Raw genomic sequence first — 12,468 nt, 5'->3', positions numbered from 1 at the left:
TCAGATTGGTTGCTGTGGTAAAATTCTTCCCACAGTGATCACAGATATGGGAGCCAGGCCTGTCTCCTGAGAGGGTTTTGTGTTGTTCAGCATTAGACCAGCTGTGGGTTTCTCTCCTGTCTGTGTTGCCTTGTGCATTTGAAGGCCACTCTGCCCCGGTGTCTTCCTGCAGTCGACAAGCCACACAGACACCCTCTTCAGACCGCACAATAAAGTGCCACCGGGAGAGGCACAACTCGGGGACTCTGCGAGGGTGGAGGAGGGCAAGAGAGGCTTGTCCTGGAAATTAGAAAAATAGACATGAAATTAAAAATCAGGGTGCTGGGATTTTCTGCCATTCAAGTCCTGAAAAAACACTTTCAGGGTAAAGGATTAAAACTAGATAGAAAGTATGTAGAAAAGATAACAGAATGATACATGTATCAATAATGTAATCTGAGAACTAACGATCATCAAAATAAAAACTAGACAGTCAGGGAGAATAAACAATGCCCAAAACAATTAATTTAGCAGAATTGATTTCATTTTTTTTTGTTTGAGCAAAATAAAACAGCATTAACCATGGAAAAATGCATAGAGTTCAAGGAAATTAGCTTCAAACGGCAAAATCTTCTCTCAGGTCCATGGCAGAATACGTAGAAACGCAAAAAAAAAAAATGTTGCTTTAAAAATGTGTTAAAAATCTCTCTCAGCTCCATGGAGAAATTTGAAGAGTTGCAGAAAATTGGCTTAAAAATGTTAAGAATTCTGTAGACCGCCAAGAGGGGGCCTCTAAAATGCTGTCCAAAATTCAACTGAGCCAATGGGCCGAACCCGCCCATTGCCACGTCCCCATGCCATACCCCCATGCCACGCCCCCATGCCATGCCCCCACGCCCCCATGCCACGCCCCCATGCCACGCCCACCCCCTAAATCCATTTTTGATCCAGAAAAACCCTTAGTGTGGGAAACTCTCTCCTTCCTGTCAAGGAATTTTGAAGTCTCAAGAGTCTTTCCTCGATTACTCTCATCCTCGATTACTCTCATCCTAGATTACTCTCATCCTCGATTAGTCTCATCCTAGATTAGTCTCATCCTAGATTAGTCTCATCCTAGATTAGTCTCATCCTCGATTAGTCTCATCCTCGATTAGTCTCATCCTCGATGACTCATCCTCGATGACTCTCATCCTCGATTACTCTCATCCTCGATTACTCTCATCCTCGATTACTCTCATCCTCGACTCTCATCCTCAATTACTCTGCCTCCTAGATTACTCTCATCCTCGATTACTCTCGTCCTCATTACTCTCATTCTCGATGACTCTCATCCTCGATGACTCTCATCCTAGATTACTCTCATCCTAGATTACTCTCATCCTCAATTATTCTGCCTCCTTGATGACTCTCATCCTCGATGACTCTCATCCTCGATGACTCTCATCCTCGATTACTCTCATCCTAGATTAGTCTCATCCTAGATTACTCTCATTCTCGATTACTCTCATCCTCAGATTACTCTCATCCTCAATTACTCTGCCTCCTAGATTACTCTCATCCTCGATGACTCTCATCCTCGATGATTATCTCTCATCCTGACTCTTCACCGATGACTCTCATCCTCGATGACTCTCATCCTAGATCTCTCATCCTAGATTACTCTCATCCTAGATTACTCTCATCCTCGATTATTACTCTCATCCTCGATTACTCTCATCCTCAATCCTCATCCTCGATTACTCTCATCCTAGATTACTCTCATCCTAGATTACTCTCATCTCGATTACTCTCATCCTCAATTACTCTCATCCTAGATTACTCATCCTCATTACTCTGCCTCCTAGATTACTCTCATCCTCGATGACTCTCATCCTCGATGATTCTCATCCTCGATGACTCTCATCATGATGACTCTCATCCTCGATGACTCTCATCCTCGATTACTCTCATCCTCGATTACTCATCTCATCTATCCTAGATTACTCTCATCCTCGATGACTCTCATCCTCGATTACTCTCATCCTCGATGACTCTGCCTCCTTCTCAAAATGCTTTGGAAGACAAAGTCCAAGAGCTGGAGCCTCCGTTATTCTCCTCCCAATGCATTTATAAAAAGAAGGGAATCAAGGAAAGACTGTTGGGAAACAAAATATATAATGACTGGGAAATACTCACGCAACTGTGGCGCTCTCGAGCTGACTCCGCCTCCAGTCCATCGCTAGGCAACGTAGCGCCTCCCGCTTCGTTCCATTCTTCTTTGCGTTCTGCAGCGTCATCATCGGATTGTCTGGAACTCATGGGCTCCGCCTTCAGTCCGATGCTAGGCAACCAATCCCTGTCCTCAACGTTGCGGTCTACACCATCAGCTTGAGCCTGGCTGGGACTCACGGGCGCACCGCAAGCATCCTCCTCTTTCAGCTGGAGTGACCGAGACGTTCCCTGCTCCTCAGATTTAATTGAATCCACATTCATTTCCTCCCTACTCTCTGTAGGGTCACTCCTCTGAGTATCGACCCTCTTAACAACCATCTCCTCTCCTGGGTGAGTTTTTCTCATGTGTCTTTTTAAGTTTCCAGAATCACTCCAAGCCCTCCCACAACGAGGGCAAACAAATGGTTTCTCCCCCGTATGAGTTCTCAGGTGTCTCTTAAGACAGCCGGCCTGATGGAAACCCTTACCGCATTTAGTGCACAAGTGTGGTTTGAGAAAAACACTTTCAGACTGGGAAGTAGTCACATCACTCTCCCTCTGCTCTGGTGTGTGCCTCTCTAAATCAGATTTCGCCTCCAGTCTGTTGCTAGGCAACCTAGTTCCTCCCTCTTCATTCCAGTCTACGTCATCTGATTGGCCGGGACTCATGAGTGCACTGCTACCCTCCTCCTGTATCCTTCTGATGTCCTCTTTCAGTTGGACTAACCAAGACATTCCCTGCTCCTCTGATTTCATTGAATCCGTATTGTCCCACATTTCCTCCATGACTTTACGCCTTAATAAGCGATGATTCATCCCTTTAATTTCAGATGCATCTTTGCCATGACGTTCACACAGGTAACATAGATTGTCCTCAGTTAAATTCCATAAACTCTTTTCGATTTCATCCATCAACGCTTCCTTCTCTGAACTCATTTTGTCTCAGCAGAGTTAGAATGTTTCTTGGTTTAAAAAAAATCTACAACAACTGGTTATTGACCGTAGCTGTCACTAGTGTGAGGTGTCTCCTATGTCTCCCTTTACACTGGGAGTTGTAGTTTTTATTTAACTAGGCAAGTCAGTTAAGAACAAATTCTTATTTATAATGACGGACTACACCGGGTCAAACCCGGACGACACTGGGCCAATTGTGCGCCACCCTATGGGACTCCCAATCACGGCCGGTTGTGATACAGCCTGGAATCAAACCAGGGTGTCTGTAGTGACGACCTCTAGCACTGAGATGCAGTGTCTTAGACCGCTGTGAATCAAAAACCAGGGTCTGTAGTGACGACCTCTAGCACTGAGATGCAGTGTCTTAGACCGCTGTGATACAGCCTGGAATCAAACCAGGGTCTGTAGTGACGACCTCTAGCACTGAGATGCAGTGTCTTAGACCGCTGTGATACAGCCTGGACTCAAACCAGGGTCTGTAGTGACGACCTCTAGCACTGAGATGCAGTGTCTTAGACCGCTGCACCACACAGGAAGCTTCAGGAGGTGCTGTTTTGCCAGTTATTCCAGGGTGAGTATTATCTCAGAACACCAGATCTTCTTCCTGTCACCAGAACAATGGAATCTCTTTGTGAGGTCACCTGTGTAAAAATAGGCAGACATGGTGAAAAGGTCAAGTCGGACGAGATCAGTTATTTACCAAACTGCCCACTGTAATTTATTTATATTTTTCCTCATTCAAACTTGACCGTTATGATAGAAGCCTGGAGGCTGTTCTAGGCGTGCAGATATTGAACTTGTCTATGGATAGACTAATATAATATTGACTTGCATTAAGATTGGAGAAAATCTAAATAATATCAATAAGAACCGTGAACTGTATGCTGACATCTATTTCAAGCTGTTGTATTTGGCCATTTATCAATTCATGGGCACAATATCATGCGTTTACTCTTTTAAAAAGAGAAATAGGCACGAGGAAAGTTGATATATGACAGACACATTGAATTAATCTGTAGGCTATGTACATATCTAGCACTGCACAGCCTTTGTTCCCATGTTCTTACCCAAACTGCAAGCAGCACCTGTTAAACACTGTAGCGCTCAAAACACAGTGATGTCGATTCGCGCAGGATAAGTACTATCAGAGGATCTTGGAGTTTGCCAAAAAAAAACCTGTAGGTTATTCCGGCTAGAATTATTATTCTCCCTCCATGTGAAAATTACTGGACATGCCAGATTCGCACGGGGGGAAAAATGAGGTTAGTTGAGTTCTGTGCTCGTGCGCATAATAATGACTTTACGCGAACCCCCAGTAAAACGAACCCCGTCCTAATGGGGACAAAAGCCATTTGTACCGTCAAATATGTCGTGACATTCTATTTCTGTCAAGTCCATCAAATGTTTAAATGTTCTGTATTTCCCCGTCACCATTTCATGTTTACTTAATAGAACAATATAATAGAACAATATCTGTGATCTTTAATTACCGTTTCAATTGAAAGGTTTCCCACAAATGAGGACTTTTATTTTGAAGGGTACAATTTGGAATTTTAGAAGCTAGCTAGCGAAAATAACATAACAGGAACATTATGTACAACAGCTCATTCATTATATGTAGAGTCCCCTGCCTGTTCGTACCATACAGAAAACAATTGTCGTTTTATTCCTGTATCGACTATGTTTGAGCAGAGATTCAAATGAGTTAACAGGAGCTATTGAGCAGTTTAGCAACTCAAGTAAAAAAAAGTAGCAATCTGAAGAGCAGGTACATAACAGTAATAACTAAGCTATGCAACCCTGACGACGAACTAACTACATCGTTTGAACAACCCCGATACCTATAATGCTTTACTGACCAGCTATATTCCAAAATTGTCTCATTCTTGCTTCAATCAAAGAAGAATTGCGTCCACCATCTTTGGTATTGATACCATTGTGAAGCGGGCAAGAATAACCAGAGATACAGTTATGGAGATGAGAAACTCCAGTGTAATCGTGTTAAGGACCATTGGTTATGTTTCCCATGCTTCGTCAATGGGCCGCGTGGTGCATTCTGGGTGATTATTTGACAACGCGCTCACTCCTTTAAGGAAGTGAATGGGAGTCCATTGGGCTCCAGCTCAAAAACCCAACATTAGCATGAATTACGTGAACAACATTTACAACATTCAATTATTTTTTTTTATCGGGGTGTGAGATAATTAACTTGTTCCCTATGATATCGTATAGCTTTAAAATCATGACATTACGTACTATTGAGGAAAATAGGCAGGTGTCTCAACCCATTCCCTGACTTTTTAAGAAGGAATTGCGTTGCCGATTCGTTTTTTACAACCACGTGACGCAACACATTGGTCGACATTCATATTGGCAGAGATCGAAAAAGTACTCATTTATCAAACTTCAGTAAAAGTTAAAATACCTGAATAGAAAAGTAGAAGTGAAAGTCACCCAGTAAAATACTACTTGAGTAAAAGTCTAAAAGTATTTGGTTTTTACACATACTTAAGTATCAAAAGTAAAATTATAAAATAATTTCAAATTCCTTATATGAAGCAAGCCAGACACCATTTTCTTGTTGTTAAAATGTATGGATAGCCAGGGGCACACTCCAACACTCAGACATAATTTACAAACGATGCATTTGTGTTTAGAGAGTCTGCCAGATCAGAGGCAGAAGGGATGATCAGGGACTTTCTCTTGATCAAGTGGGTCAATTTGACAATTTTACTGAACTGCTAAGCATTCAGAATGTATTTGGGTGTCAGGGAAAATGTATGGAGTAAAAAGTACACAGGTTTTCTTTAGGACTGAAGGGGAGTAAAAATGCAAGTTGTGAAAAATATAAATAGTAAAGTAAAGTACAAATATCCCCCCCAAAAAAAAAAAAAAAAAAAAACGACTTAAATAGTATTTTAAAGTTTTAAAGTACTTTATTTACACCACTGCATATTGGTCGACATTCAGATCCAGCTGAGATTCTTATCTCCTCATTCTATAATAGCTCTGGCATAACTAAGCACTTCCGTGTCACGAGTTTTGGAATCTTTCAGAATAAGAATCCAGTCCTTGTATACTTTGTAAATTAATAATTTGGGTGAAAATAAATGGAAAATGTGTACAATTGTTGATATTTAAATGGTCAACAATGTTTTTTTGGTGTGTGTGTGTGTGTACTCTTATCATTTATTGGACTGTACATAATTGTCTGTACGTTGTGTCACAGTAAAAGGGGATCCATTCTACTCAGGAGCACTTCTACTTTCCAAATCCACAGATTTACACCCTGAGGAGCGTTGCTGCTCGTTTTGCGGCTCTTAAAGCAGTAGCGGTGAGCGGGTAAAATCACTGGGGCCAGTAAAAAAAAGCATATTACAACCTTTGTTGTGATAATTGCGTTGATTGCTCTATAAAGCCATTCATTCATACGCCGCCGTGATATTACAGTGAGGCCGAGATGACAAAAAGACAACAGTCACAACGGCGGCGAAATATACTGAACAAAAATATAAAAGCAACATGCAACAATCTTCAATGATTTTACAGAGTTACAGTTCATATAAGGAAATCAATCAATTGAAATAAATTCATGAGGACTTAATCTGGATTTCACATGACTGGGCATGGGTGAAGCCACGGGTTGGCTTGGGAGTGTGAAGGCCCACCCACTGGGGATCCAGGGCCCACCCACTGGTTAGCCAGGCCCACCCAATGGGGATCCAGGGCCCACCCACTAGTCAGCCAGGCCCACCCGCTGGGGATCCAGGCCCACCCACTGGGCAGCCAGGCACAGCCAATCAAAATGAGTTTTTCCCCACAAAAGGGCTTCATTACAGGCAGAAATACTTGTCAGTTTCATCAGCTGTCTGGGTGGCTGGTCTCCGATAATCCAACAGGTGAAGAAGCTGGATGTGAAGCTCCTGGGCTGGCTTGGTTAGACTGGTCTGCGGTTTTGAGGCTAAAACACTAGCCACTTTAATAATGTCTCCGTATCTTGCATTACTCATCCCAAAGGAAGAATTGGCTTGGGGGTGACCAGTGAGATATACCTGCTGGGGCGCGTGCTATGGGTGGGTACTGCTATGGTGACCAGTGAGCTGAGATAAGGCGGGGCTTTACCTAGAAGAGACTTGTAGATGACCTGGAGCCAGTGGGTTTGGTAACGAGTATGAAGCGAGGGCCAGCCAACCAGAGCGTGCAGGTCGCAGTGGTGGGTAGTATATGAGGCTTTGGTGACAAAACGGATGGCACTGTGATAGACTGCATCCAAAGTGTTGAGTAGAGTGTTAAAAAATGTTTTTTATTTTTTTTAAGTACACACCTTTAACAGTACAACCATCAAGATTAATTGTCAGATCCAACAGAAGATATCTTTGTTTCATGGTACTTTAGCACTAGCATCTCTGTTTTGTCCGAGTTTAAAAGTGAAAATATTGTCGCCATCTACTTCCTTATGTCTGAAACACAGGCTTCCAGGGTAGGAAACATGGGGGCTTCACCATGTTTCATCGAAATGTACAGCTATGTGTCGTCCGCATAGCTGTGAAAGTTAACATTATGCTTTCGAATGCCATTGCTGTTGTCCTTTCATGAGAAGGTCTCCATTACAGTGGAAGTCATGTTGGTGCACCCAATAGGGCTTCAGCAGTTGAGGCAGTTCTGGGCCATCCCTTTTTGCACTGATGCACTATCTGTTGGCAGATGTAGTCTTGTTGTTGCTCCTCTGCAATCTGCTGCAGTTTGGTCTGAGATGCAGGTGGACTGTCCCTTATTGTATTAATGGATACCTGTACGTCACCCTCTAGACATTGCTCCTCCTCTGATAATGGATGTTTAATTGGGGCCCTAGAGTGCATCTGCTGTGATCAGTGCCTTCCCTGGCACATACACCATCTTGTAGGTGAACCTCAGTAATCTGAGGCGGAAGCGCAGAACTCTGGGAGGCAAGTCGTCCAGTGCTTTTGTCCCTAACAGAGCCAACAGTGGTTTGTGGTCAGTCTCTGCTGTAAACTGCAGGCCAATAAGGTATTGGCTGAGCCTTTCACATGCCCATGTGATAGCCAACGCCTCCTTCTCCACTTGAGCATATCTTTGCTCTGTGTCGGATAAGCTTTGCGAGATGTATGCTGTTGGACGCCACTCCATGTTGTCCTGCATCTGTGTGAGGACCGCCCCTAGCCCAAAGGATGATGCATCTGCTGATACTTTTGTCTTAGCATGGGGAAGGTACTGGGCCAGCACTCTCTGTGAGGCCAGGTCTCCACCTGTTGCATGTGACCCCATGACCAGTCATTCTCTTTGGCTAGTAAGTCTCTCAGAGGTTTGGTTGTATCTGAAAACTGTGGGAGGAACTTACCCACATATGTGGCCATTGCCTAAGAAGGTCCTGGTATCCTGGAGTCGGGTTTCATCATGTTCTGCTCTGTCCCTTCCGCACACGAGCACATCGTCCGCATGGACTATGACGCCACTCAGCCCATCCAACAGCTGGGACATGGGTCTTTGGAAATGCTCAGGACCGGAAGCGATTCCAAATGGCAAAACATGAAAACAGTACCGGCCAATCGGTGTTATAACCGTTGTGAGTGTCCTACTCTGTGATGACAGCGGTATCTGCCAGAAACCTGAGCGGGCATCCAGCTTTGTGAAGACTTGTGAGCCATCCAACTGAGCCAGTGACTGCTCCACTGATGGTAGGATGTGTCTCTCTCTGCAGAGTGCCTCATTCAATTTAGTCATGTCCACACAGATCCTTATGTCCCCATTGGCTTTTGGGACCACCACCATCCCTGCACACCAGTCTGTGGGACTCTCTATTTTAGACACCGCCCCAATGTCTTCCATCCTCCCCAACTCTTCCTTTACTCTGGCCAATAAAGGGATTGGCACCCTGCGGGGGGTGGTAAGGGCATAGGAGACAGCATCCTCTTTCAGGCGGATTTTGTAGTCACCTTCTATCCTTCCTAGACCAGAAAACACTTTTGGGAATTTATTTTTGAAAACCTCACCTGGGTCCTCCAGTTTGCTCACTCTCTCAATGAGTTGCAATGCTTCCAATTGCTGGTAGCCCCAGCAACGGTCTGGCTAGAGAGTCAATGAAGAAGAAGGGCTGGATGGCACTTTTGTCTTTACTCTCCAGTTTAATCGCCAAGTGCCCTACCACTGGTAAATTCGTATTACTGTGCCAGTATAGTTTTTTGTTTGCAGAGAGCAAAAACCTCGCATGTCCTACATAGGTACGGGACCTTGGTGGTATCCGTACCTATGTAGGACATGCGAGGTTTAGTTTAGTAAGCAGGCTGGAGCTAGAACCTCGTTGTCGTGCGTCCTTATTTTAGATAATACTACATGGTGTCAGAAGTGGCTTTAAAATTCACATAAACGTGAAGAACGTCCCAAGTAAATCATACATTCAGGTTGTTTCAAAGCAGGGAGGGCACAGTGTTGGAGATAAAACAGCGCATATCATTATTTTGCTAGCTAACGAGCAAGGACTGTCGCAAGAGGAAGAAGCTGGCGGGATTTCAGGGTTTTGCGACTCCAAGTTCAACGGGCTCTGGCGCAAACACGGACAGGCCAGTGGCTTGTGCTGACAGATTTCGCATTAGTCCCCCGGAGAATTTTGCTTGTATGGACATTCAAAACTGGCCGAAATGGATCAGGCGCTTTGAAAGGTACAGGGTAGTATCAGACTTAAACGTGAAAAATGAGGCATTTTCAAGTTAATACACTGATCTAGTCTATGGGTGATGAAGCCGAGGATATATTAAATGCTTCAACGTTGACCGAGGAAGAGAAACTTAACTACAGTGCCGTTAAAGACTGTTTTGAAACGCATTTTGTAGGGAGACGCAACATTATATTTAAGAGAGCTAGGTTTAATATGCGCAAACAGGAGCAGGGTGAAACCACCGACAGTTTTATCACAGCTGTTCACAAACTAGCAGAACATTGTCAGTTTGGCGCGCTCAGGGAAGAGCTGATCCGAGATCGGATTATAGTGGGAATAAGAAATATATCACTTTCTGAAAAGTCACAGTTGGATTCCCAGCTTACCTTGTCCAAAGCTGTAAACCAGGTTAGGCAGAGTGAGACAGTAAAAAGCCAGTAGATGATTCTGCGCGACAGCAGCTCCTTGCAGGGACATCCTACTACAGCTTGAATCGTTATGCTGTGACCTTTATGCTTGAACCCTAGGTTATACTTGAACCCTAGGTTATGCTACCCTAGGTTATGCCAGGACCCTAGGTTATACTTGAACCCTAGGTTATGCTAGGACCCTAGGTTATGCCAGGACCCTAGGTTATACTAGGACCCTAGGTTATGCCAGGACCCTAGGTTATACTAGGACCCTAGGTTATACTAGGACCCTAGGTTAAACTAGGACCCGTGGTTATGCTAGGACCCTAAACCTTCTTACTCAAAAATCAACTCCAACAACACATTGCTGTCACCATTTTTATTAACTGTAGTTGGGGTTCAGCAATAAATTCAAATGGACAACATATCTAAACATCCACAGTTAATACCAAAACTCCAGGGCTAAAATGTAAACTCAACTTGAACGGGGAGCCGAGCAGAATCATTTCAGTTTGAGACAGAAAAAAAATATGATTTGTTAGACATACAAGATATTAGCCTGGGTAGCAGTCTAGTTGTGCTTACATTCCACACAGTATCCAGTTTTCTAATTCTAATATGCCAAACATGGCATGGAGAGTGGAATTTTTAGCACAAAACAGGTCTGGATGTCAGGCTAACAGGTCTGGATGTCAGGCTAACAGGTCTGGATGTCAGGCTAACAGGTCTGGATGTCAGGCTAACAGGATACCCACATTTGTCATTTAAAATGAACTGGTCATGGTTGGTAAGATTGCTGACAAGTCTTTTAAAACCAGAGATCAAGAAGACACCTGATCCAATGCCTTCCGATGGCCCCTAATGAGAGGAAGTCGGCGATACAAAGTTGTATTTACAGCTGTTTGTCTCTGGTAACTTCAGTCCCCTGGTCCCAAATCCCTCCCTAGAACTGCCAACATGGTGAGGGCCAAAGGGACAGGGTGGGTAAGTATTAGGGATGGACTGATTGTATGGTACGTAGCGATTCCCGACAGAGACGGGCTGGATTTGTGTCTCCTGATGTTTCTTCATACTGCTCAACTGGGCCAAGGCTTTATCTTACAGTGTGATTATGGCTGTGTGTCTCCTGATGTTTCTTCAGACTGGTCAACTGGGCGAAGGCTTTATCACACATGCGGCACTGGAACGGTTTCTCTCCTGTGTGGGTACGCCGGTGGTTTTTCAGGACGTTACCGTCAGCAAACCTCCTCCCGCAGTCAGGGCATTGGTACGGTTTCTCTCCAGTGTGGATTCGCATGTGGCTATTGCAGTGGCCCTTCCTTGTGAATCTCTTGTCACAGTAAGTACAGCAGTAAGGTTTCTCACCCGCATGAATCCGGAGATGAAGTTTTAGACTACCCGCCAGAGAGAAACTCTTCCCACACTGAGGGCAAAGGTAAGGCCTCTCTCCAGTGTGTTTCCTCTGATGAACAAGTAAGTTACCTTTATTGGAAAAGGTCTTGTCGCACTGGGAGCAGTGGACCCGGCTAGGTGGGTCCGTACATGATCCTTTAGAAGAGCCTTGGTAGAGAACACCTCCCCGCAGTGGGGGCATGGAAGAGGGTCTTGGTGCCTGTGGATGGGACCCAGTGTCTCCCTTGTGGTTCTCCTGGTGATGCCGTTGTAACGTTTTTGTATGACGAAACTTCATCCCGCACACCAAGCAGTGGTAGGGTTTCTCTTCTGTGTGAGTTCTGATGTGTTTCTTTAAATTTCCACGATCACTGTAACTGTTTCCACACTGAGGGCAGGAGTACGGTTTCTCCTCAGAATGAATTCTCAGGTGTCTTTTAAGACTAGCGGCCACAGGGAATCCCCTTCCACATTCCAAGCACACATGTGGATTCTTCAGAGGATCACTTGGCGGGTGCCTTGTTTTTATGTGCGATTCCAGCCTTCCTGCAGTTATGAAGCTCTTCTTACATTGACCACAGCGGTGAGGGTGATCTGTGTGAAAAACCTCTCGGTGATATTCAAGGCTTTGTTTTCCAATGAATTGCTTCCCACAATCAGAGCAGAGGTAAGGTTTCACTTTGGGGTTCCCTGTGTGTTGTTTAACAGCATGGGACCTCATGTGTTTCTTTAAGTTTCCAGAATCATTGTAGTCTTTCCCACAACGAGGACAAACAAACGGCTTCTCCCAGTATGAGTTCTCTGGTGTCTCTTAAGATTGCCGGCCTGCGTGAATCTCTTTCCACATTCAGAGCACATGTAAGGTTTCTC

The 12,468-nt window shown here is 44.4% G+C and overlaps 1 protein-coding gene across 1 annotated transcript; it reads right to left on the bottom strand.

Annotated features, from left to right (window-relative positions):
* Window positions 1-3,284, bottom strand: LOC121845760 (zinc finger and BTB domain-containing protein 49-like). The gene is made up of 2 exons (XM_042317649.1): window positions 2,155-3,284; window positions 1-279 (listed from the first exon to the last, which is right to left on the bottom strand). The coding sequence occupies exons 1-2, from the start codon at window positions 3,103-3,105 to the stop codon at window positions 1-3; spliced, it is 1,230 nt and encodes a 409-aa protein (XP_042173583.1). The 5' UTR covers window positions 3,106-3,284.
* Between the last annotated feature and the right edge of the window lie 9,184 nt (window positions 3,285-12,468).

The sequence above is a fragment of the Oncorhynchus tshawytscha genome, unplaced genomic scaffold (genome assembly GCF_018296145.1).
Source record: "Oncorhynchus tshawytscha isolate Ot180627B unplaced genomic scaffold, Otsh_v2.0 Un_contig_1019_pilon_pilon, whole genome shotgun sequence".
Taxonomy (NCBI): Eukaryota; Metazoa; Chordata; class Actinopteri; order Salmoniformes; family Salmonidae; genus Oncorhynchus; species Oncorhynchus tshawytscha.
This window is presented reverse-complemented; position numbering and strand designations above follow the sequence as displayed.

Excerpts from the sequence above, each read along its gene's own strand:
- LOC121845760 (XM_042317649.1), bottom strand. The coding sequence starts at position 3,105 with ATGAGTTCAGAGAAGGAAGCGTTGATGGATGAAATCGAAAAGAGTTTA. Across the intron at positions 280-2,154 it reads CTCGAGAGCGCCACAGTTGC|GACAAGCCTCTCTTGCCCTC; the intron begins GTGAGTATTTCC and ends TCTAATTTCCAG.